Source organism: Budorcas taxicolor, chromosome 5 (assembly GCF_023091745.1).
Source record: "Budorcas taxicolor isolate Tak-1 chromosome 5, Takin1.1, whole genome shotgun sequence".
NCBI lineage: Eukaryota > Metazoa > Chordata > Mammalia > Artiodactyla > Bovidae > Budorcas > Budorcas taxicolor.
This window is the reverse complement of record NC_068914.1, coordinates 95,259,903-95,286,978: the sequence shown is the minus strand read 5'-3', so window position 1 is coordinate 95,286,978 and position 27,076 is coordinate 95,259,903. Positions and strand designations below refer to the sequence as shown.

Here is a 27,076-nt window from a genome sequence, read left to right as displayed (position 1 = left end):
GGCCTCAGACAGGGAGACTGGAGGGGACCATGAGGCCCGAATGGCTGGCAGGAGAAGCCAAGTGCAGAATGGGTACAGCTGTATGGGCAGAAGGAAGCGCACATGCAGAAACCACAGCGGGGCCCCCTTGCATGTGTGGGGGCTGGACGAAGCTCAGTGAGGAAGATGAGACAGGCCTGGAGGGCTGGAGAGTGAGGCTGGGCCATCGGAGGACCCAGTGGGCCATCAAAAGAGTTAAGAGAAGATCAATGATAAATTCTGTGGGGCTCAGAGCAGAGGACTGACCTTCTGCAAAGGTCTTTCTTATGTGTGGAAAGTGGACAGTGCAGGGCAGAGCCTAAAGAGGGGAGAAAAGTGTCGTCCTGCAAAGTTTAGTGAGAGAAGGGCCAGTCCTGCACGAAGATGGGGCAATGGACCGACACAGAAGAGATGTATTCCCAGCGTCATCTGGAGCCAGAACCACAGGACCCGCTGGGTCAGATGTGATGGGAAGCCTTGGGGATGGTGTGGGGAGGCTGTGATTACTGGGACTGGGAGGGCGTGCTGCCCCACAACTAGCTATCTCCTTTACGCTGAGGCCCCCACCGTTTAGCGTCACTCCTGGACCAAGTGTGCCTACTTGCCGAGGCTCCTTTAAAGAATGTGATAAAGCCCACAACGGTATCAATGCTGTCATGGGCTTTGCAAACAGCAATATTGTTTAGAAGCAATTTGAGGGAACAGCCTAAGCAGAGTTGAGCCTGGTTCTGGCAGAGCTTTGAGGAGATACAAAGATAAGATTTTATTCCTGCCACAAATGAGCTCTGGCCAATTAGGGGAGAGAAGGAAAGAGGTGCAATCATGCTGCAGTGTGGAAAGAGAAGTAGTAACAGCACAGAGGAGACCTTGGGGTCCCCAGCACACACAAGGGTGCCATGAACAGGTTGCTGCCTGAGAATGCACAGGGGAGACGGGAGAAATGTCAAGGAAGAGGTGATGTGTAAATTAAGCCTTCTAGAACAGGGGTCCCCAACCTCTGGGATCTAATGCCTGATGATCTGACGTGGAGCTGATGAAACAATTACAGGTAGGAGGAGAAGGGGGCGAAAGAGAATGAGATGGTTGGATGGCATCACCGACTCAATGGACGTGAGTTTGAGCAAACTCTGGGAGATGGTGAAGGACAGGGAAGCGTGGTGTGCTGCAGTCCAGGGGGTCACAAAGAGTCGGACACGACTGAGCGACTGAACAACAGCAACAGCAACGTGCACAATACATGTAACGCACTTGAACCATCCCCAAACCATCCTCCACGTCCCCAGTCTGTGGAAAAACTGTCTTCCACAAAATTGGTCCTTGGTGCCAAAAAGGTTGGGGACAGCTGTTCTAGAAAACCTCCCCCGGGAATTGCTCCACAGACAGGGTAGGAAGCAGTAGCCGCTGTCAGGACAAAGGGCAGAGAATGGTTTGGTTCAGGGAGGTGGGAGTGTATGCTCTGGTTTTTCCAGGGCTTGGGGTGCAAGGCTGAGGAGTAACAGGAGCTGAAGGTGCAGAGAGGCTGACAAAGAAGCCCAAAGAATCTGACCTTGACTGTGAGGATGAAAAGTCACAGATGGGATTTCAGCGGGGACGTGGGGTGGCCAGCAGCATCTTCGTGGTCTCAGGGATGGACTGACTACGCATCGGGGAAGCAGCAATCCCCATAAGGAGCCCTCCTCCGAAGGCTGCCATATGGAGGACTTGTTAGCTACAGACAGGAAGTGGTACAGACGTGGGAGGGGAGAAGGGACTAGGGTTCTAGTTTACGTAAAGGGCTGCTTAGTGGCACCATCAGACTGGGAACACAGGAAAAGGGCACCGTCTGGGAAAAGAAAATTCCTTTAGTTTTGGACACTTTTTAAGGTTTATAGGGCATCTTATTTATTCAGACTTTACCTTGTTCCAGGAAGGATTTACACAGAGATTACACAAAGACACACAAGATAAAATTTTAAAAAATAAATATATGTGGAAAACAAAACTGGGGAAGATCAGAGGAAGCTAGGAATTAAGTTAATACCAAAACATGTGCTGTGAGGCTCTTAACTGTCCGAAAAGCGGCCACAAATGCTTCCTGACGAGGAGCCAACAAAACCACCACAATTGGTCTACTCATCTCAGGGTTCCAAAAAAAACAAACACCAAAACCCTCCCCACCCCTTTAACTCAGGCCTTGCTCTAAACAGCGCATCAGAAAAGGCCTCTGTGGTGCTTAGGAAAGGGCACACTGTGTGATGACAAGGACAAGTCACTCAGCACGATGCCTGCAGTCAATCCAGCAACACGGACCCCAGAGCTGCCCTTGTGGAGCAGCTTCTCCAAGCCTGTGGCATCAGAAAACCGCCCTGGAAACCATTTAGGGTGGCCACGTGTGTGAGGGCCAGCCTTAATCTAAGGACAGCCTTGCACATGTGTAGAGGGATGTGGTGCTTCTCTGGTGTCTCAGCAGTAAAGAATCTGTCTGCAATGCAGGAGACACACGGGTTCGATCCCTGGGTCGGGAAGGTCCTCTGGAGGAGCACATGGCAACCCACTGCAGTATTCTTGCCTGGAGAATCCCATGGACAGAGGAGCCTGCCGGGCTACAGTCCATGGGGTCATACAGGGTCGGACGCGGCTGAGCGCCTAAGCAGCAGCAGGGGGTGTGGGAACCGCAGGTCCTCTCTAGGCGGTTTCTCTCCACAAATGTTTCAAAGCACAGAGAAGCAGTGAGTTCACGGTCACTCTCCGGGCTGAGCCAGAGGCTGGGAAAAAACGGGTTTGGCTTGGGGATGTGGGGAGAAAGAAGACTGAAAAGTCTGTGGACAGTTAGAAGGCCGACCCTGCCACTGCCTCCCTGGAAGGCCCCTGACATCGTGCAGAGAGGGGACGCGGTGAGATGACTAAAGGCAGGTGGCCATGGGGCCCGAGGTTGGGGAGAGAAGTCTGGTTTGGGCTTATATGTTTGGACAACATTTGAATTTTAGTGGGAGATGGAGGTATACGAGAGCATCCAGGGATGGGGTGTGGAGAAGCTAGTGGGAGAGGAAACCCTGGGGGTGGGCTGCTTTTTAGGGGCAGGAGTGAAGAGGAGCCAGCAGTGAAGGAGGGAGAGAGGAGATGAGAAGGTGAGGTCCTGGAAGCCAGCAGAGACTTTCTAGGAGGGAAAGGCTGAGTGTGTATTTATGGCAGCTGCCATCAGTCTCTGTCATCGGGTGTTTTAGCTAAGGAAATACTAGCTGCTGTAACAGGTAAGCCCTTGTCCAAGTCTCAGTCACTTAGCACAATGCATGTTTATTTCACCTCGCTGTTGTTCAGTCGCAAAGTCGTGTCTGACTCTTTGCGACCCCATGGACTGAGCATGCCTGGCTTCCCTGTCCTTCACGATCTATTATTCCACCTATGAAACGTCAGGTCCAGTTAGCAGCTTGGGGGAGGGAGGGGGAGAGGGGAAGTCACAGGGAATCAGGCAGCCAGGTGTTCTGCCTGCTTCAGCTCACTTCCAAGGTCACCCTCGTTTGTCAGCATGTTGTTGGAAGAACAGGGAAGAGAGGATGGTTGTGCTTAATAGTTTCCTAGGAGTGGCATAAACTGCCTCAAACTTGATGACCTAAAATAACTGAAATCTACTTGCTTACAGCTCTGGGGGCTAAAAGTCTGAAATCAAGGTGTCAGCAGGGCCATGATTCCTCTGAAGGCTCTGGAGGCAAGTCTTTCCTTGCCTCTTCCTAGCAACCCTTGGTGCTCCTTAGCTTGTTGGCTTAACCCCAATCTTGGTCTCCATCCTCACTGTCACCCTCCCCTATCTGTCTTCACATGGTCATCTTCTCTTTTGGTAAATCCATGTGATACTATTTTTTTTTTTTTAAATTTTTTGGCCACACCACATGACATGTGGGATCTTAATTCCCTGACCAGGGATCAAACCTGAGCCCCCTGCACTGGAACTGCAGAGTCTAAACCACTGTGCCAACAAGGAATTCCCCACATGGTCTTCTTACAGGAACATCAGTGTTGGATTTAGGGAACAATCTAGTCCACTACAACTTCATCTTAACTTCCATCCTCATTACATCTGCAAAGACCCCACTTACAAATGAGGTCATATTCACAAACATGAGGGTAAGGGTTTGGACATACCTTTCAGAGGGACAAAATCAAGCCATTGCAGTGTGTAAGTGGTTTTTATGTCCTGCCTGAGAAGCAGCACACAGCACCTCTGCTCACACCCCTTTGGCTGAAACTGAGCCACGTTAGCCACTGGCTGCACAGAACGCTGGGGAGGGCAGTGAGTTCCTTGTGCCTGGAGCATGTGGGAAAGGGTCTGGGGAGCAGTTAGCCAGCTCTCCATACAGCAAGGTGAGGAAAGTAAGGAAGGAAATTGTATTCCAGGAAGGCAGTGAGGACAGTCAAGGCTGTTGTGAGCAAAGACGTGGAGCCAGGAGATGCCCATCTCATGGGAGGATCTTGCGTGTGAAGGGGAACTGGTTAGAGGAGGACAAAGCAGTGAGCAGAAGCTCACTGTGAGATGAGGGAGTCGTCAGCATACTTGCAGGCAGAGGGGAAGCAGCCAGAAGGAAGGGCACCAGTGGAGACAGGAAGGGGAGAGAGGATGTGTAGGGTCTGCTCCAGGAAGAGAAGAGATCGAGAGCACTGGTGGGGAATACCAGCATATCCCTGGAGCTACACACAGTGAGCTGTAGACTCCCATGAGAAACCGAGTGATGAAAGAAAAGCTAGCTGGGGGCTGTCTGGCTTGGTAAGCCTGTTGACTGCTTTCTTTGAAGCCTCACCTGGGACATACTCATTTTGCACAGCTCCTCGTACATGTTCATGTAGCCACATTACACACACTGTGCACAGCTATGCTAGGAAACCCATGAAGGCTATTTTTTTCCCAAGCCCTGCTGGAGATCCCCAGTGCTGTAAGCCTGACAGTTGTTATAGAAATGTTAGGTCAACCAGAAGGCCGCCTGCTGGCACTGTAGTAAGAGAGTCATTGAGGCCTCAGCATAACATGGCTATGTATCACTACAGAAAGCCAAACAGCCCGCAGAATGGCAGTGTTGAGCTCTTCGTGGCGTGGTGCCTCCCGAAGGCTCTGGCCTCCAGATGCTGCACTATTTGGGGGAAGGAGGTTGTCTGCGGATCCCAAGCTCAGGGAAGGCGTAAATGCAAGTGTGCGGATGTTCCCATGTGGAATATCACTGCAGCCTTTCAAGGGGCAAATCCTGATGGCTGTGACACATATGGGAGGCTGGATGCAGCATCCAGTGAGACAGCACTCAGTCCTCAAGCAGAGGGCGAGAGGGTACCGCTGCCCAGCCACCAGTACAGCCAGTCTCGAGGCCTGAACAAACCCAGCCTGCTTGAGAGACTCCTCTTAAGCTAAATAATTAAATATCTCTTCTAGACACAGCATGGAGGTTGGTTTGTTGGGTCCATTTTATGTGACATTTATTCAATGCCTTGTACAGGTAAAAGCACCACTTGAAAAGTGTAGTGTTAAAAACCATCATACAGAACTGTGCTTTCAACAACTCCATGGAAAACTGGAAGGGACTGTTGATGGAGGATAATAATAATGTTAACAATAATAATTATCATTATAGTAATAAAAACAGACATTTATTGAATATGTACTAGATGCTAGAAACTGTGCTTAGCATTTTATACACTTATTATCATTCTACCAACCTTAATAGACAGAAGGTCTTTCATTATCCCCATTCCACTGTGAAGGGAGCAAAGGCAGAGACAGGTTGGGAACTTTGCTCAAGGTCACACAGCACTGTTATAAGTGGCAGAGCTAGGACTAGAACCCAGTTAGGCTGTCTCCAGACTTTCACCCACTATGTAGCCTTGTGTGTTAGTCGCTCAGTCATGTCCAACTCTTTGTGACCCCATGGACTATAGCCTGCTAGGCTCCTCTGTCCACAGAATTCTCCAGGTGAGAATACCAGAGTGGATTGCCATTCCCTTCTCTAACTAGGTAGGCTGCTCTACCATAAATGTTATCTGTTTTATTCATTGGGATTTTGTTGTAAGATTTTTTCTAAATGGAGAGTTTGCAAAGTGCATAACAGTCTATCCATTTTTAGATAACCTATTAATACTGAGAACCAGAGCAGCCCGTTTGGAAGAGGGACCATATGTCCTTGAAATACAGGTGGTAATTAAGGCTATGCCCTCCCAGCTCAGATTCACAAAGAATGAGGCAGAGAGAGGAGGAAAAAAAACAATGCATAAACTTTGACACAGAAAGAACAAAAAAGGGGGAAGGGTGCAGGGTTGGGAGCCAGTAGAGAGATGAATCAGTGTGAAAATTAACTGCATGAATCTAGTTTTTACAGGCAGGCTGGACGGCCCACGGTAGGGAATGAGTTTCCCCTCTGCAACCTCAAAAGCCTCTTTCTTGCCTGGAAGAGAAAAGCTAAGGGTCGGAGCACTGGGCGCCAAGCTTGGCCCAAGGCAGAGGGTCAGGCAGCTCAACTGAGGGCACAGGAGGTCTTCTGTGCCACTGAGCTCCCTGGGAAGCATGGCCTTGACTTCACAGCTGAGTCTTTCAAGAAAAAAAAAAAAGTGTTTGTCAAATGCCTAAGAGCCTGGAGGCTTTTTTAAAGGGCTTTGCTGAAAAAGGACTTTTCTGTGTTACTTAGAGACAACCACTGCTTGCCAAGAACACTAGGGTGAAAAAAAAATCACAAAACTTGAGAGCTGGAAAAAATATTACAGGCTTCTGACTGTGCCCCTAAACTACCTAAAGTATAATTGTAAACTACCAGCCCTATTGCTGGCTTGAATTGTTCCAGATCCAACCTGGTAAGAATGGAGTTCTAGGGTCCACAGCTAATACCTGGCAGCAGTGTTGGCTAAGACGAGTTTTACTCCACACTGGAATTCTAAAACAGCTCATGAATGCTATCCGAAAAGTCTATAATGCACACTTTAAAATCAAAAATTAATGGAGCCCTTTCATACTCGTCATCTAAACTGCAATGCAAAATGTATTTTACCTTGTATCATTTTTAAAGGACAAACTAACCCAGGTGGCTCAGATAGTAAAGTATCTGCCTGAAATGTGGAAGACCTGGGTTGGGAAGATCCCCTGGAGAAGGAAATGGCAACCCACTCCAGTATTCTTGCCTGGAGAATCCCATGGACAGGGGAGACTGGTGGGCTATAGTCCAGGGTTCACACAGAGTTGGACATGACTGGGTGACTAACACTTTCACTTCAAGATATACTAAAGTGGCAAACTATTTGCAGTATTGGTAGTAACAGCAATAGAACTGTATTGAAAACCAATATTAATAACTAACATTGATTAAATGCTTTCCATACAGAAGACAGGCGCTTGTCTAAACACTTCATTCAGCATGCGATGTTTAATGCTTTTCCTGTCACACTATGCTTTACTTTGTTGATTACCAGACTCCCTCCATCCCCAACCAAAAGGCAAACTCCACGAGGACTGAAGTTTTTGTTTCTATCATTAACTAAGTATCTAGTTCCTACAACAACACCTGGAAAACAGTAGACATGCAGACAGTTTTCGAATCACATTAATTCATTTGATCCTCACAGGACTCTGTGAGATACAGATTGTTATAATTGGTATTTCACAGATGGGGTAGCTCACATACAGTAGGGTTCAGTAACTTGCTCAAGGTCACACAGTAAGTGATGAAGCTTGAATTCAAACCCAGGCTGCCTGGCTCCAAACTCTGCCCTTTTAACCAATATCTAGCATTTCTGACTCTTCTATTTTAATACAGGCAATAACTAACATGAATCAAGTGCTTACTGTGTACCAGGCACATAAAGATCAATGCCTTACATGGACTCTCTCATTCCACAGGAGACATGGGTTCGATCCCTGGGTCAGGAAGATCCCCTGGAGAAGGCCATGGCAACTGACTCCAGTATGCTTGCCTGGAGAATCCCATGGACAGAGGAGCCTGGTGGGCTACAGTCCATGGGGTTGCAAAGAGTCGGACACTACTGAAGCAATTTAGCACGCATGCACTCATTTAATATAATGGTTCCATGAAAAAGGCATTATTATTTTACTCACATAGATGAGCAAATTTCATCTTAGAAGGATCCTATGTTTTGCCCAAAGTCAGGCTGTAAGTTGTGGAGCTGTACATCCAACTCGGGCCCACATGAGTTCCAAGTGTGTGCACTCAATTACCAGGCCTGAATTGTCTTCTGCCCACAGACCTGTACATGCCCTTGATGTATAGGTCTGCTTAGTCCCTCTCTCAAAACCTTATTTTAGCTTTATACCCAATGCTTCATTTCACATTATCACTGTTTTCATGATCCACACAAATCTGCATTTATTCACACAAATGATGATGGAGCCAAACAGCAGTGCCACTGTCTGAGGCCTGAAGCCAGCCTGATCCAGGGCCTGAATCCAAACCACACGGAGCTGTGACTCAAAAAGAAAACCTCCTGCTCTCTCAAGAGGAAGGGGCGCTGGCTGTTCCATGAGGCCTGTGATGAAGTGAGCCTTCAAGGAGGGATTCTGGGAAAGCGCTTCTTTTGGTGGGGGGCGGGCCCAGAGGGATGAGTCAAAGGGATCCTGGATGGATGGAGAGCAAGGAGGGTGGAAACATGAGACCCATCCCAGTCAGCCTGACAGCTCCACCAGCAGAGAGGCAGGAAGCCTGACCGGCCCCACCGGCAGAGAGGCGGGCGGTGGTAGAAGGGGGCGCAATACTCGCAGTGGTGGTGGGAGCTGCAGGACTAGTTGGTGGTAACGGTAGTGTTCCTGGCGGTAGCACTACTAGAGGCAGCGGTCTTTAGTTCTAGTAGAAACGGCAGGTGCGGCACTGGTGGTGGTAGAGCTGATGCTACTGATGGCAGCGTGACTGCTAGCAGCTGCGGCGGCACCGGCGGTAACGGGCGACCGCGGCGGCACCAGCGGTGAGGGCAGAGGCGCTAGGGCGCTAACGGTAGCGGAGGTGCAGTGTTAGCGGTAGTGGTGGCAGCAGTGTCAGTGGTCGCAGCTCCCAGCAGCAGTGGTACAGTACAAGCGGAGGCCTTCCCAGGTGGCTCAGTGGCGAAGAATCTGCCTGCCAATGCAGGAGATGCAGGAGACACGGGTTCAATCCCTGGGTTAGGAAGATCCCTGGAGAGGAAACGGCACCCCGCTTCAGTATTCCGGCATGGAAAGTCTCATGGACAGAGGAGCCTGGCGGGCTACAACCCACGGGGTCTCAGAGCTGGACACAGGATTGAGCGTGCCCACACGGCAACGCTGGCGGTAGCAGTGATGGTGGTCATCTTAACGGTGGGGGTAACCGCACGAGTAACAATGCAGTGATGCTGGCAGCGGGGACAGCACAAGAGGGTGGCCCTCGGGGTGGGCAGTATTGAAACAGAGCTCCACAGGACAGTCTGCCCTGGTTTGAAGGGCAGAGCACACACTAAGGGAAAGGTGGTGCCCACCACCCAGGCCCACAGGCTGCCTGCCGTTGCCTGGGAGCTGCTAGTTCAGAATAAGAGGCAAGTTAAGCTTTGAAAACCGCTCAGGGTTGCTCTCTCGGGGGCAGATATGGTGCTAGACTCAGGAATCAGGGCTGCTGAAGCCCTGAAGGACATGGAGGTCAGCACTGGATAGTCTCGAAGCTGACAGGAGCCTGGGATCTGGGGGAACCCCTGCAGGATGATTCTCAGGGGTCCCAGCAGGGCTGGCAGAGGTGGCAACTGGAAAGCTTTGAGGTGTCTTGTCTGCCTTCTGGCATCTAAGCCAGCAAGGTGGAGGAGGATGGATCAGGGCCTCAGGAGTGCAGGGGGCTGACTCGTTAGGTCAGTATCTGGCTGGATGCTAATTTAACGGTCACAAATATCAGAGCTAGAAGACATCTCTGAGATCAGTTAACAAGATCTTTTTAAATGCTTGTTTTCAAAGCAGGGAACTGAGACTCATAGAGTCATGTGAATTTTGGACAATTTCATGGTTTGGGACAGGCCACAGCTTCTATTCCTGCCTTTGGCTCCAGCCCAGTACCCATTCTCCAGCCTCACTGAGGCAGCTCAGGGCAACGTGAGACATTTAGGTTCTTTTATCTCAATAATGCCTTAAATTTCAACCAACAAGAAAACAAAGTATTCTTCACAATTCCCTAAAATAACTAGCGGCTCAGCAAGCCACTCATGGATAGGAATAGTAAGGCAGGGATATTTGATTTTACAAAGGGCTCATTTTACTGAGCAGACACCAAAAATAAGGTGGGGCCCCACAAAACCTGAGTTCTAATTCTATCCCGCCACTGGCTACCCATGGGAACTTGAGAAAGGCAGTGTCTCTGGACCTCATTTTGCTTATCAGCAAAAAAAAAAAAAAGGATTTAGGGTAGACCAGTGGTTCCCAGCATGACAGCTGGACCATAAAGAAGGCTGAGCACCGAAGAACTGATGCTTTCAAACTGTGGTGCTGAAGAAGACTCTTTAAGAGTCCCTTGGCCTGCAAGGAGATCAAATCAGTCAATCCTAAAGGGTATCAATCCTGACTATTCCCTGGAAGGACTGATGCTGAAGCTGAAAGCGCCAATACTTTGGCCACCTGATGTAAAGAGCCAACTCATTAGAAAAGACCCTGATCCTGGGAAAGACTGAAGGCAAAAGAAGAAGAGGGCGGCGAGGATGAGATGGTTGAATGGCATCACCAACTCAATGAACATGAACTTGGGCAAACTCCAGGAGATGGTGAGGGAGAGGGAGGCCTGGTATGCTGCAGTCCATGGAGTCACAAAGAGTTGGACACAACTTAGCAGCTGAACAACAACAGTGGTTCCCAGAGTGGTTACGTCGGAATCAACTGGAGTGCTTTTAAAATAAAGACTCGTGGCCCCACCTTCAATGATTCTGAATCAGTAAACCTGAAAATAGAGAACTGACAATTTTTATTTATTAATAAAAAAAAAGAAAAAAGAAAATCTCCCAGGAGGGTACACGGATGTCTACACTGGATTGACAGAGAGACAGGCAGATGTACAGATATCTGATGAAAATGCTATGATGGCAACTGCAGAATTTAAGTAGTAGGCATACAGGAGGGCATGGCGAGTCTCTCAGTTTTTCTGTTTGTTTTTAAATTTTCATAGTCAGAGTAAAATGTTGAAAGAAATGCAAATAAAAAGGGGGGAAATTTTCCACAGGTGATTCTGATGTGCAAGCAAGTTTAACCTTTCTGGTCCAATCATTAACCTGCAGACCAGGTTTGAGTGGCTTTCGTGTCCCACAGAACAGCCCCGGGCACCACCTTGGGAAAAGGGAGCTGGTGTGAGCCGTTAATCTGGTTCCAAACGTCAGCTGGAATGGCTCCCTCCTTTAGCTGTTTTTATATATTGGAAACACACACAATGGTTCCATTGCTTTTTTATAAAAGGAGCGTAAACTACTTTAGAAGGGCTTTTGGTTCAGACGGTAAAGAATCCTCCTACAATATAGGAGACATGGGTTCAATCCCTGGGTCAGGAAGATCCCCTGGAGGAGAAAATGGCAACCCAGTCCAGTATTCTGGCTTGGGAAATGCCACGGACAGAGAAGCCTGATGAACTACAGTCCATGGGGTCTTAAGAGTCGGACATGACTTAGTGACTAAAACCCCAAACCACTCTAGAAGTCGGTCTTTAAGGCCTGGCATAGATCCAATGCTTATGAACATACAGAACTACTTAGGGTTTTGTGCACAAAATGGAATGAAGGTTCTAAAACTAGAGCCGGGGGACTTCCCTGATGGTCTAGTGGCTAAGACTCCATGTTCCCAATGCAGGGGACCCAGGTTCAATCCCTGGTCAGGGAAGTGGATCCCACAGATGGCAATTAAGAGTTCACAAGCTGCAACCTAAGATCCCGCATGCTGCAATGAAGATTAAAGATTCCTGAGTGCCGCAACTAAGACCTAGCACAGCCGAATACATACATACATGAAATATTCCAACAAAACCACAGCTGGGAGATGGCTCAGTTATTTGCAGAGTCAAACAAGAGGGAGCAGCTTGTGCAAAGACCTCCTCATGGCTGTGACCAGCTGCTGCTGTGTGTGCCTGGGCCCTGCCCACACCTCCCTGCCTCATCCCTACCCACCTCTTTGGACCATTTCTCTCTAGTCCTCAACTATTAAAGGCACGTCCCTGGCTCAAGGCCTTTGCTATTGTGTCTGCCAGGATGCACTCCCTGGGTATCCATGTGGTTCATGCCTCCTGCAGACCTTTACCCCAAAACCCTCTCCTTAGTAATATGCTTTCGTTCCCCATCTGAAACTGCAACCCAAGCTGTAGCTACTGTGTCCTTCCCTCATCCTATTTTTCTCTCCAGCAGTCATCACACTCCAGTGTATTCAACATTTCACTTCTCTGCCTTGCTTATTATCTATGTTGCCAAATAGTCTGTAGCTCCATGAGGGCAGGGCGTTATGTTTACGCCCACGACAATCCAGACACCTGAGGCTGGGACTCAACACAGGTGTGCAGAATGGAGGAAGGGCCACCTGCCAAGCTCAGTCCATGTACCTTACACACAGTACCTCTGATTTGCATGGGGTCCTGACGAGTGGGGACCAGTCCCTTATACGACAGGAAGGCTGAGATGTCATCTCTAGGGGTGAGGTCTGGCTCTTATAAACCCCAGTATCCCAGGCTCATCTCATTTCACTGTTCAGGGCCACCATGAGATGGGCTCACTTCCAGAGGCTGACACCTCCCTTCTTTTCTTCTTGTCACTAACAGCTAAACCACCTTTGCTCCTGAGGAGTCTATCAACTTGCCAGTAAAAGAGGGCAAAGTTGAAGGTTAAGTGACCGTGTTGTCCAGTGGACTCTCCAGAGCCAACTACCTACCAGATAACCACACACTGCACCCCAAGAGAGACTGCTCAGTGAATATCAATACCCTGTCTCAACACAGGAAAAATGTTCATATACCATTTCCTGCTAATGACATTTCAATGAGGCTTACAATTCACAAAAATGAGGGTGGGCCCACCAAAAAAACAGCCATTCTACAAATGACTCCACTGCCAACCAACTTTTCCAGCTCTGTTCACAGACACAACAGTTACCCCTTGGAATAGTAAAGCAAGTGGTCCACCTACAGAACTCCGTAGTAGTGGATTTTGACCTGGGAAGCATCCTTGTTGATGCAGTGTGCCCTCATGTCACTGTCATTCTCCAAGTCAAAGAACATAATCCCATGTGTGCCCTTTCAGCCCAAGGCAGCCTCCACTCGCGAAAGCTGAGGGCCTATCCTAACACCTGCACTAGAAATGGAGACCTGACTCCCTGCCCTCCCACACCACACAACTGCTGTTAAGTGCTCTGAAGATGGGGACTTTTTCATTCACTATGTTTCCCCGACACATGCCTGGCACATGCAGGCATCCAAATGCTCGTTGAATGCTGCTTCTTCCATGACATTTTATTTAATTTATACCTTAGCATTACTTTGGGGCTCTGACTGTGTAATACATACACAATGAGTTGTACAAGCTTAACATAAATAAACTTCAGATAGATTGAGACGTATTTATAAATGATCCATCTGTAGTTATTATTTCAACTCCATTAAGGATGACACGAAGGAGAGGAAATATGCTCAAACAAAACACACACTGAACTGCAGTTTGAGAGTGGAAAGGAGCTAAACTAGCAAACTGAACTGGTATGTCACTTAAAAACCTCGACAACATAACTGTGACAATTTAAAAAATAATCTCAAAGGAACAGAAGGTGTTGAGATATCAGCACAGTGATATCCTACCTAGTTACTATATCTTTCTTCTCTAGCATAAAATGAGTATTGCTTTCTATGATGAACTTTCTAAAGACAAATATTTGGTATGCTGTTTACTTGTAGGCTTTTTCGTTATTCATATGTGTTCTTACTCTAAGATCAAAGTGGATCACAGTAAGACAGCTTTTTCTTCACTGACAATTTAGACTGAACTTACTGAATCTCTTCTAAAACTGTCAGTGACAAAAATTAAAGGAACAAAAGAGATCACTGATTTGTGGACTTTAAAGATAATAATGTCCGAGTTTCAGCTCCAAGGGGTCCATGGGAAAAAAAATGTAACCACCACACATAAAGACAACATCACTTATTGAACCTAACATCAATTCCCTTCTCAACATCCAATGGTGGCTGAAACTACCAAATGTTGATCAAAATAAATTCTCCTGGGCCTGAAGACATAACTTATAGAAGACTGCATCCCCCAGCGGTCTTCTCAGAATGGCCACGGTCTTGAATTCTAGCCAATGGAAGGCATGCAGATGAGACGTGTCCCCCTTGCAGGGCTGGGCCATAATAAGGCTCCTTGAGTGGCCCCTTGCTGGAGAGATGACCTCAGGGATCTTGGAAACCAAGTGTGGAAGTGACAGAGTCTCCTTAATCCCAGGTCCCTGAATATCTGAAAGAGACCAAGCCGCTGCTTCTCCAGGGGCCTGACTGTTTCTGCAGTCAGCCTACCTGATCGACCGTGGTACAGCAGGAAATACTTGTACCTTTCCTTACACAAAGTGTGAGATTAAACTCTTATGAAAGGAAGGAAAAATGAAAATATTTACAGTGTTTTAAACCTGGTGCTCAATGGAGACAGTGAAAAATCAAATCACTTGGTCCAACATTCTCGCTAGGTAGTTATACCATGATGCACAAATAAGTTCCTTAAGAGAGAACCTCCTGTTTTCTGTGCCAGCTCATTGTATCTCTGGACATTCTCACTCACTGAGCTTATACTGAGCATGATGACAATAGCAGTTCACAGGACTTCACTGGTGGTCCAGTGATTAAGAATCTGCCTTGCAATGCAGGGGATGTGGGTTTGATCTCTGGTCAGCAAACTCAAATCCCACACGCAATGGGGCAATTAAGCCCATGTGCCACAACCAGAGAGAAGCCCACACATCCAAAACTAAGACCCAACACGGCCAAATAAATAAACAACAACAAATATTAAAAAAAAAAATTAGCAGTTCACTATTAATGAGTGGTTCCCATGGCCCTCGTCCTGTGCTAAAAGCTTCCCATTCATTTGCTCCTTTCCTCACCTGGGAAGTGGATACTCCATCATCTTCTGGCTCAGACTGCAATGAAGGAGACCCAGGTTCGATCCCTGGGTCAGGAAGATCCCCTGGAGAAGGGAAAGGCTACCCATTCCAGTATTTTTGCCTGGAGAATCCCATAGACAGAGGAGCCCGGTGGGCTATATTATAGTCCATGGGGTTGCAAAGAGTCAGACATGACTGAGTGACTAATGCTTTTACTTTAAAAAAAAAAAAACGTTCCAAGACTTCCCTAGTGGCTCAGACAGTAAAGCGTCTGCCTACAATGCGGGAGACCTGGCTTCAATCCCTGGGTAGGGAAGATCCTCCGGAGAAGGAAGTAGCAGCCCACTCTAGTACTCTTGCCTGGAAAATCCTGTGGACAGTGGAGCGTGGTAGGCTACAGCCCATGGGATTGCAAAGAGTTGGACATGACTGAGCAACATCACTTTTACTTTTCAAGCTGAGGCACAGAAAACATGAGCTTGGACCAAGGTCAGATATAACCAGAAGTAGCAGAGCCAAGGCAATGGCACCCCACTCCAGTACTCTTGCCTGGAAAATCCCATGGATGGAGGAGCCTGGTGGGCTGCAGTCCATGGGGTTGCTAAGAGTCGGACACGACTGAGCAACTTCACTTTCACTTTTCACTTTCATGCACTGGAGAAGGAAATGGCAACCCACTCCAGTGTACTTGCCTGGAGAATCCCAGGGACAGGGGAGCCTGGTGGGCTGCCGTCTCTGGGGTCTCACAGACTCGGACATGACTGAAGCAACTTAGCAGCAGCAGAGCCAAGGTTCAACCTAGGCAGCCTGAGTCTCCACTCTTAACCACCAGCCTGCCCTCCTGGGGTGGTCACCTCTGTCCCAGACTCATGAAGAGTGAGCCTCATTACTCTCCCATATTTGACAAATATCTAAAGATCTCTTTCATAGCAACACAACTAATATTTTCATGTAGCTAAAAAAACCCTAGTTCATTTGAGTTTTTTCTTTCATTTTAATTTTACTGAACTATCCCAGGGACGGGGGAGCCTGGTGGGCTGCCATCTATGGGATCGCACGGAGTTGGACATGACTGAAGCGACTTAGCAGCAGCAGCAGCAGCATACTTGATTTACAACATTGTGTTAATCTGTTTGTTTTTCTCATCCTTCAAACGCCTTTACCACTTGGGTTTCTCTTTGGAGAGTTCTTGTTCATTCATACCCCGGTTGAACTGTGTCACAGAAAGAGGAACTTCATGTATAAAAGGAGACAAATAATAGTCGTTTCCCAAAAGAGCTGATGTGAGGATGAGCTGAGTTATTCACATAAAGCCCTAAAATTAGAAACAGTGCATAGGGCAAAGTAAGACAACCCCAAACATTAGCTATTGTTTGCCTTACATTTTGAATGCTGTGGCCCAGGATTACATTAGGTTCTGGGGTTTACATCACACTACTGACCAGTCTGAATTTACCGTCCACTGAAATACATTTTTTTTTTTTTTTGCAGTGCCTGTAGCATACGGGATCTCAGTTCTCCAACCAGGGAACAAACCTACACACTCTGCATTGGAAGCACACAGTATTAACCACTGGACCACCACTGTTTCTTTTTTTCTTGGCAGGTAATTACTTTACAATATTGTATTGGTCTCTGCCATACATCAACATGAATCAGCCACAGGTATAAGCATATCTTTTTTTTTAGCCACGATAAACTAAAACCACTGATAAGCTTCCTTCCTGATTCTGCTAGTTCCCTCCCCACCATACATGTCACACTTTACCTGGACCATGGTAAGCTTAAGCTTCACCTGGTTAGGTTTAGCCCACCTTCCCAGGCACGAAAGGTCTTTTTGAATCTTGTCAGTTCAACCTAGACAGTGTATTAAAAAGCAAAGACATCGTTTTGCTGACAAAGGTCTGTACAGTCAAAGCGATGGTTTTCCATAGTCATGTATGGATGTGAGAATTGGACCATGAAGAAGGATGAGCACTAAAGAATTGATGCTTTCAAACTGTGGTGCTGGAGAAGACTCTTGAGAGTCCCTTGGACAGCAGGGAGATCAAACCCAGTCAATGCTAAAGGAAATCTACCCTGACTATTCATTGAAAGGACTGATGCTAAAGCTGAAGCTCCAATACTTTGGCCACCTGACACAAAGAGCTGACTCACTGGAAAAGACCCTGATGCTGGGAAAGACAGACGGAAAAAGGAGAAGGGGGCAGCAGAGGATGAGATGGTTAATAGCATCACTGACTCAATGGACATGAATTTGCGCAAACTCTGGGAGATAGACTGGAGCCTGGTATGCTGCAGTCCAAGGGGCTGCAAAGAGTTGGAAAATGACTGAACAGCAAGTTTATCTTACTTGGTTTCACAGCATCAGCAAAGTAGATCAATAGGTGTTGGAAATTCTGAAAGAGATGGGAATACCAGACCACCTGACCTGCCTGTTGAGAAACCTACGTGCAGGTCAGGAAGCAACAGTTAGAACTGAATATGGAACAACAGACTGGTTCCAAATAGGAAAAGGCTGTCAAGACTGTATATTGTCACCTTGCTTATTTAACTTCTATGCAGAGTACATCATGAGAAATGCTGGGCTGGAAGAAGCACAAGCTGGAATCAAGATTCCCCAGAGAAATATCAATCACCTCAGATATGCAGATAACACCACCCTTATGGCAGAAAGTGAAGAGGAACAAAAAAGCCTCTTGATGAAAGTGAAAAAGGAGAGTGAAAAAGTTGGCTTAAAGGTCAACATTTCAAAAACTAAGATCATGGCATTTGGTCCCATCACTTCATGGGAAATAGATGGGGAAATAGTGGAAACAGTGGCTGACTTTATATCTGGGGGCTCCAAAATCACTACAGATGGTGATTGCAGCCATGAAATTAAAAGACGCTTACTCCTTGGAAGGAAAGTTATGACCAACCTAGATAGCATATTCAAAAGCAGAGACATTACTTTGCCAGCAAAGGTCCGTCTAGTCAAGGCTATGGTTTCTCCAGTGGTCATCTATGGATGCGAAAATTGGACTGTGAAGAAAGCTGAGCGCCGAAGAATTGATGCTTTTGAACTGTGGTGTTGGAGAAGACTCTTGAGAGTCCCTTGGACTGCAAGGAGATCCAACCAGTCCATCCTAAAGGAGACTAGTCCTGGGTGTTCATTGGAAGGAATGATACTAAAGCTGAAACTCCAGTACTTTGGCCACCTCATGCGAAGAGTTGACTCATTGGAAAAGACTCTGATGCTGCGAGGGATTGGGGGCAGGAGGAGAAGGGGACGACAGCGGATGAGATGGCTGGACGGCATCACTGACTCAATGCACACGAGTTTGGGTAAACTCCAGGAGTTGGTGATGGACAGGGAGGCCTGGGGTGCTGCGATTCATGGGGTCACAAAGAGTCGGACACGACTGAGCGACTGAACCGAACTGAGAGCGGCCAAAGATCAAGGCTCAGGGTTCCACTGGAAAGTTCCTTCCCGTCACTGTCCCACTGCTTCCTATTTCAGCAGCCAGGGATAGATAAGGTCACTGTCTTGATCACAGTCACCTCATGCCAACATCTCTAAGGGCAAATCCTCCATGAGACTCCCAGGCCCAGCCCCTGGGTGGGCTAGGATCACGGGGAAGCTGATAAGGGCGTCCTTGGTTGGGATGGGGAACCACAGCCAGAACTACAGCCTCCCAGAGGCCCAACAACAAGAGACCAAAAGGCCACACAGGAGCCACATCTGATCCATTTCAGATAAGGGAGCCCTACTTCGATGCATATAGGGTGGGACTGAGACAAGGAGCTAGATCATGCAAGAAATCCTCACCCAACTCCCACTTTTTGAAGAAACAGACCTAAGTTTCAGAATGGCAGGCTGGCAAGAAGGAATCCACAGACAGCTGGCAGAGAGGGAGCCATGTCAGAGAGCACCAGGGGAAACATCGCCAGAGAAGCTCCTCTCCTGTGCTCAGTGACCACACAGAGGCTGCCAGATGCTGAACAGCACTCAAAGTTTGATGCTTTAGCCTCAGGCCGGGAAAGCTATCGTTTTTATCCCTGAGAATATGCTGGCTCCTTCCTGGGCATCTGAATGCCCAGCGGTTGACTTAAAAGCAGCGGTCCTTCCACACAGCAGAAGTGCCTGGAAGGATGTTCCAACAGACAGTAGAGCCCCACCCCCTGGGCTTCTGATTTAGTAGATCAGAGGTAGAGCCCTAGAATTTGCTTTTCTTATAAGTTGACAGCTGCTATTGCTCCTGGTTTGGGGACCATGCTTTGATAACCACTGATTTAGGGCCAGAGGTACCAAGGAGAGGGTCAGAAAAAAATCCAAGAGGAGGAAACAAGGAGGAAATCCAGAGAGAGAGGGGCCCCTTTGGTGCCCTCTGTGCGGACAGCAAGTGGCTTGATAGGAAAAGTAAAGACTGTTTTGAGCCATCATGTGGTCTCCGTGTCTTTGCGTATATTTGTGACCATCTAATAGTCACTTCATGGGAAATAGATGGGGAAATAGTGGAAACAGTGGCTGACTTTATTTTTCTGGGCTCCAAAATCACTGCAGATGGTGACTGCAGCCATGAAATTAAAAGACGCTTACTCCTTGGAAGGAAAGTTATGACCAACCTAGATAGCATATTCAAAAGCAGAGACATTACTTTACCAACAAAGGTCTGTCTAGTCAAGGCTATGGTTTTCCCAGTGGTCATGTATGGATGTGAGAGTTGGACTGTGAAGAAAGCTGAGCGCTGAAGAATTGATGCTTTTGAACTGTGCTGTTGGAGAAGACTCTTGAGAGTCTCTTGGGCTGCAAGGAGATCCAACCAGTCCATCCTAAAGGAGATCAGTCCTGGGTGTTCACTGGAAGGACTGATGTTGAAGCTGAAACTCCAATACTTTGGCCACCTCATGCAAAGAGTTGACTCATTGGAAAAGACTCTGATGCTGGGAAGGATTGGGGGCAGGAGGAGAAGGGGATGACAGAGGAAGAGATGGCTGGATGGCATCACCGACTCGATGGACATGAGTTTGAATGAACTCCGAGAGTTGGTGATAGACAGGGAGGCCTGGCATGCTGTGATTCATGGGGTCGCAAAGAGTCGGACACAACTGAGCAACTGAACTGAACTGAACTGAACTGAATTTTCTTTCTAGATTGTAGGTATAGCTAAGGGATGATGCAAATATATACTAAAAAGATAGGGGAAGGCATGCAGGAAAAGATCTAAACAACTCAACTTTCATAGCAGAAAATGGGATAAATTATGTTTTCTCTCTATTCTACTTTTCAGACATTTGTCAAAGAAAGTGAGGGCTGTCGTAAGCTTCATGTGGGTCGATGGAAGAAGATTAAATTTATTTTAAACACAGAGGAAGGCTACTATCAAAGAATCAGCTCTCTGGCAGGTCTGGATAGATGAACCACTTGTTAGCAATAAGCAATTTGGGAAGGTTCTGTACTGGCCATTGATATCCACAAACATAAAATGGAATGAACAGTTCTTTGCATCCCCCTGGGTTGGAAGCAGTTACATAGTTTCATCTTATCACTACTAAAGGGGAGAAGTCTGAGATGTGTAATTGGTTTTGAATCTAGAAATGTAAGTCTTGTTTAATATCTAGTTCCCATCCTCAAGAAAATTCATATTTGCCAGAGGAATTCACCTCTGAATGCATATGGGAAGCTTTAACTTACAGAAGGGTAATCCTGGAAAATTAAAAATGAGGGAAAGAGAAATGAAAGAAAACCATCCTGGTGGGACAACAGGCTTTGTTTCAAGGACAATCTGTGGACCGCTTTTTATACAGAGCTGCTCCATGGACATATTCAACCCCCTCCTTGGAGAATCTTCAGAAAGATGACCTGGTATTCCTCAGAGCCTGTCACTCATCTTGAAAAACTCTGCCATCCCCTTGACTGACAGAGGAATTATAAGCATGATAAAATGGAGGTCTGAATTCATGGCAGTTACCATTTATAAGGGAAGCATCCAGAAGATCTGGAAAATGCTGATGTTACTCTGATTACCATCAAAATGAAAACACACAGTTGAACATACTCTTGGAGAACCCTGGGACCTTTGGAAGGGAATGACAGTCCTCAGTCTGAGGAAGGGGCATTCCCCAGATCACAAACGAATAAACTGGACCACCCAAAGCTTACATGCTTCTTTATGTCCATGCATTTGAAATAGCTTCTAAATGCAAGCATCCACTCAACTATATGGTATAAACCATTTTAGGTGAAATTAAAGATGCCACTGATCATAACGTATGCCATGATTTTACATGCAACAGAAAAGAAAAAATGTGTTAGAAACTATTTATTTTAGGGATGTTAAAATATGAAAAACAAGAACACCGTGTGAGTCTTGGCATGGATTGGACATTCTGGGGTGTAGCACACTGAGAACTCGGTTCCCCTATTTCAAGTGATGGGCGTGATGGTTGTCCAGCTCCTTAGTAGCTGTGGGACCTTGGGTAATTCCTTTCACCTCAGTGTGCTTCAGTATATTTATCCAATATTGCTGACAGAACTAACTATGATTCTCTCTTATTTAACATATGCCTAGGGACTTCCCTGGTGGTGCAGTGGCTAAGAATTCAGCTGACAATGCAGGGGACACAGGTTCAATCCCTGGTCCTGGAAGAGCCCACGTGCTGCTGAGGAATGAGGCCAGTGAGCCGCAACTACTGATGCTTGAGTGCTCCAGGGCCCATGCGCTGTAACAAGACAAGCCACAGTGCCGGGAAGCCCAGACACTGCTCTGAAGAGCAGCCCCCGTTCGCTACAACTAGAGGAAGCCCGTGCGGAACAGCAAAGATACAGCAAAGCCAAAAAAAAAAAAAAAGAAACCCCACAAAAAACACGTGTCTAGCACTTATTGACTATCTTATTCCTGCTGTTACTTAAATCTGGCCAGAGTGGAATCATGAATTTCACCAATGTTGAACGGTCTTCTTTACTCTGAGTGAGTTCACCTACTCTCAGTTGCCAAACCTTTAGACACTGTTTGAAGTAAGTGGTAATGATTTTGTCTCCTCATTGCCTTAGTGCTCTAGAAATAAAAAAGAAATTATCTCCCAAAATGGAGTCAAACATCTTCTAAACTGAAGAATCACTTGCAGCCCTAAGGAGCGCGTGACTCAAACACAATGGGGGATAGTTTGCATATTGCTTTGCATGACATTTGCATGCCCCCAAGTTCAATTTTGCTGGAAGTGAAAAATCCGCCCAGCAGCTGCTGCTTTCCTAGTCCCTTATGATCCCCTAGGTGCTTTCAACTGGGAAAAATAAATCAACTGGCGTGCATCAAGTAGTCATCCCACGAGCCTATGGTGTGGGGTTACCTTGGATGTGGAGGGGAGGGCAAGGCTGTTCCAGGCAGTTATCACCTGGCAGCACTGTGGACCATCCCACACAGAGGGTGGGCACTGACTCAGAAACCAGTAAAGCCACATATAACACCAGCTGCTCCTGAATACAAGCCTCAAGCACACATTGTGCCTGATAGTAAGTCAGTGGATGCAAAGCTCACAAAGCAGCTTGAAAAACAGTCACTGACCACCAGCACTGGTGGCTTAATGGTAAAGAATCCACCTGCCAAGGCAGGAGACACAGGAGACCTGGCTTTGATCCCTGGATCAGGAAGATCCCCTGGAGGAAGTGGCAACCCACTCCAATACTCCTGCCTAGAAAATTCCACAGACAGAGGAGCCTGGCGGGCCACCATCCATAGGGTCACAAAGAGGCGGACACAACTGGGCAACTGAGCATGCATACGGGACCACCAGTACTTTCCAAATCAAGCCAGTGCAGAGCTTCTCTTTTCCTGAAAGTAAATAACTGTGGGGTAGTGAACCTAAGACAAAGATTTGCTTCACTCTCAAAACTGTCAAGATTTAAACCAAACAGATGGATAGCCAATATCTGGCAGTAAATAAGAAAACTCAGCAACTAATCAGGGCTCTGTTGTCAGAATTCTCTGTTGGCCTGATCATCTGTTTAAATTGAGCTCTCGGATTCATGACCCCTTGCCCGTAAGCCGTAACGGACCTACATCCACACAGGTCTGATAAAAACTCACTTAGTTGCTGTTTCTGGGGAATAACTGAATATACCTGTGAACTCAAACACAGGTATAACAAATGAATAAACTAGGCAATGATGCTACATAAGATGATATCAAATATCTATTGTTTACCCTAGAGCTGAAAATACACGAATAAGTGTCATATTAGTTATAGCTGGACAGTGGCTGCAATACCAACTCATATTGCTCTTAGGGTTCTATGTGACCTACAGCCCATAAGTGAACAGCAAACCCAACCAGCCATCAGCCATAGAACTCCAAATTCATATCTGGGTACTGGGGCCAGAATACTACAAGTGTAATTAAGCTGACTAGGTTTTAGAGATGCTATTTTCTCATAAGATAATTTGTGTGTTTGGGGGTCAGTGCTTTACAGCTTTAATAAGGATAAAAGTACCTGTGAAACTTTTCAAATTATTGGGAATAACCTGTAAAACACCATACTTTTATGGACGCTTAGAAACAGTCATTTGAAAATTTAAAAAATGGACTCCAAGAAAGATGAACCAACTGAAACAGCCTTTGGGGCTTTGCTTTCCCCAAGTGCCTCTCCTCACTGTGCCATCTTGAGAATGCCAGAAGTGTTAGAAATCAACATTTGGTCCAACAGCACCATTTTTAGAGATGAGGAACTCAAGCTCTGGGTCTAGAAACTGGCACTTAAAAGTGGGGGGCAAAAGTCCAGGGGAAGAGGTGGGATTGGCTGGTCCTGGACAGAGGACTGAGCATCTGGGAAGCAGGGCTGAAGCTCTGGCTGGTCGGGAGGGGGTGGGGCGGGGTGGGGAGCTCAGGGAGGGGGCTCCACCAAGGAGTTCAGAGCTTCAAAGGAAACTACATTCAAAAGTGAGAACAGGGAGTTGGGGAGGCCCTGCTTCTCTGAAAAGCACAATCCAACATAAAGCTATCCTGGGCGTGGAAGCTGGGTTACCTTCCGAGTCTGGGGTCCGCTGATGAAAGATGCTTCCCTGGGAAGAGGGGATGGGAACACAGCACTCAGTCACCAGCACCTGCGTCACTGGAAGGGCCAGGAAGGCAAATTCATGTCTAACAACATGGAACTAAATCCAGACTAAAAAACGGTGAATACGAGTGCAAAAGCTGAATCATCAGTGCAGTTTCACTCAGAACAGAAAGAAATCGTTCCCTGATCTCCTCGTCTCTCTCCAACAAGCTCAAGATCCAAAACAGAATAAGGGCTCAGCGCCAGCTCCTTCGTGTGCATCTTAAAAGGCCCCAGAGATGAGGATTCCTATTTTTAAGATACTCCAGCCCTGGGGAAGGCAAAGAAGAGCAGGAGATGCACTGGTGATTTTCCACTCGCCCCACCCTGGAGCTGCGGTTCCCGCCTGTGTCTGTGCCCTGGCTGACCAAGCTCTCTGACCCGAGTTCCCTGGGCCCCTTGTCACGTGGCTTCCAGTTGGGCTCATCCAACGGGAGGCCCTGGCAGGAGAAAGGGGATAGAAAGGAGAAAGTCAGGGGCTTCCTGTCACTCTTTCCTGTGGCCCCTGCCCAGGGGCCTTCGTCAGCGGCCCCTCTCCCAGCTCCGCTGTAGCATTTCTTCCCTGGACCCTGCAGGGCCAGCGGGGTCAATGCCTTCCTGAGCTGAAATGCTCCTAGCCGGTCCCCTTCCGCTCCTTCAGTCAGTTGATCCACATGAGTTGAAGTCTATCTCCTCCTAGGACCACTTCGGGAATAGAAGCCATGAGATAAACATGGCATCTTATATTCACTTCCATTTACCTGGAAAAATTTTACATTGAAACTGAGATATCTTACGGAGCAGAAAAGAAATTCACATAAGCCTTAAACATAAACAGATTTTCAAAAAACATCAATGTTCAAATCCCCCAAACTGCTGTCTTGGCAGGTCACTCTCCTTTGGTCTCCAGAATCTTCAGTGGGAAGACTGGGTGAAGATGCTTAACTAGGGTGACCGGAGACGCCCTCAGGCCCTCCTGCTCTGTAATTCCTGGAATTCCCTGATTGCCTGAAGGAGGCTGTCTTCCCTGCAACCTGATGGAAACAGGGAAGGCGAGGAGTGGAGACTGATCTCAAGGAGAGCCAGCCCAAGCAGCAAAGCTGAGAAGAGGCAAGCGGCCCAGAGGAAGGGGCTGGAGGAAAGACAGCATCCTTAGACCACAGCCCGAGCGGGGAAATCACCCATCTTCTCAGGGCTCATGATTAGCGTCCAGGCCTTTGACTGCTTTCAGAATCAGGAGTCAGCCTTTAGCAAAAAGTCCTACTAGAAAGCCAACATATTTTGTTACTTAAGGGGGCGGACGTGTGTGATACATATTAGAGGGCTTTTCACAGGGTCTATAATTTAGTATAGACTAAATAACCGATGTTGCTGAACCTAAAGTGAGCACATACCAGTTATTTAAAAGAAGATTAGGGGGCTCCCCTGGTGGTCCAGTGGCTAAGACTTTGCGTTTCCAACGCAGGGGGTCCAGATAATGATCCCTGTTCAGGGGAGTAAGATCCCGCATGCTGCAACTAAGACCCGGCACGGCCAAATCAATAAACACAGACGCTTTCTAAGTGGTGGTTAGAACACGAGTCCAGGGCTTCCCTGCTGGCTCAGTGACGAAGAGTCCGCCTGCCAGTGCAGGAGAGACGAGTTTGATCCTTGAACTGGGAAGATTCCACATGCCTCGGAGCAACTAAACCTGTGCGCCACAACTCTCGAGCCTGTGCCACAGAGCCGTGGAGCAGGAGCTTCTGAGCCCGCGTGCCGTAGAGTCCGTGCTCCGCGGCAAGAGAAGCCACTGCAAGAAGCCCGCACGCTGCCGCGAGAGAGCAGCCCCCACCCGGCGCAGCTAGAGAAAAGCCCGCGTCCCAGCGGACACCCAGCAGAGTCAAAAATAAAAGATTAATAATATCAAACAAAAAGATGAGTCTATCTTATTGCTGGTAACACTGGATACAGTCAGGGTTAAGTCATCTTCTGTTGGCCCAAATTCCTCTCAGCTGAACCCAGAGGCGAGGAAAAGGCAGCCCACAGGGGCACATGCATAAAAGGAGGAACTCCCCGGCTTCTGGGAAGGGACAAGGCAAAGTCACCGAGCCAGAGGAACTAGCCGGGAAGTCCTCCTGGGTCCCTTCCAAACACCCACTTCATTCAAATCCCTCTCCTTCCTCCTAGCAAATGAAAGCCTTTGCTAAGCTTTCATTGAAAATCAGCTTCTAAAGTCAAAAAACAATTGGATACTACCAGTTTAGGTTCATCGCAAGCATATATATATATATGTGTGTGTGTGTGTGTGTCTGTGTGTATACTTGCGCTACAGGCAAGTAAGGAGAAGGCAACCTGCATCTTTTCATACCAGCCTGACAAATCTTCTTAAATATATTTTTATCCAGATGTAGAAGGCTTATCTTTCTCAATATCGAATCCCAAACAGAATTGCTTTATTTCTAATCATTTCGTTTTTTTTTTTAAAGATAAAAAAACTAAAGGAAGGCATTCGACTTTAGAAAGACCCAGAAGGCTCATCTGCTTACCTGCTGTCCCCAGCGTTGGCCACGTACAGCTTCCCCAGAAGGCAGACCACAATGAGTGCTGTGCAGCCACCAGATATATTGTACGAACTCCTCTCTCGCTCAATTTGTAGGTCCTAGAGAAGAAAACAGAGTCAGCGCTGGATTGTACATGGCTTCCCTTGTGGCTCAGATGGTAAAGAATCTGCCTGCAATGCAGGAGACATGGGTTCTATCGCTGGGTCAGGAAGATCCCCTGGAGAAGGGAATGGCAACCCACTCTACTATTCTTGCCTGGAGAATTCCATGGATAGAAGAGCCTGGCAGGTTCGTACAGGAACTGGACAGGTGGGATTGTACAGGATTAAAGGCTTTCTTAGCCTCACTCCCTGACGGCAGCCCTAAGAATCTGAATGTGCTTCAAAGAAGGGAGAGGAAAATCTTTGGTACTGGATTT

General features: G+C 47.4%; 1 protein-coding gene across 1 annotated transcript in view; it reads right to left on the bottom strand.

The window, feature by feature from the left end:
• The window catches only part of PPM1H (protein phosphatase, Mg2+/Mn2+ dependent 1H), a 291,919-nt gene that overhangs the window by 118,499 nt on the left and 146,344 nt on the right, over nt 1–27,076 (bottom strand). The window contains exon 4 of the mRNA XM_052640809.1: nt 26,644–26,756. Coding sequence (XP_052496769.1) covers nt 26,644–26,756 — 113 coding nt within the window. The remainder of the gene's footprint in view (nt 1–26,643; nt 26,757–27,076) is intronic.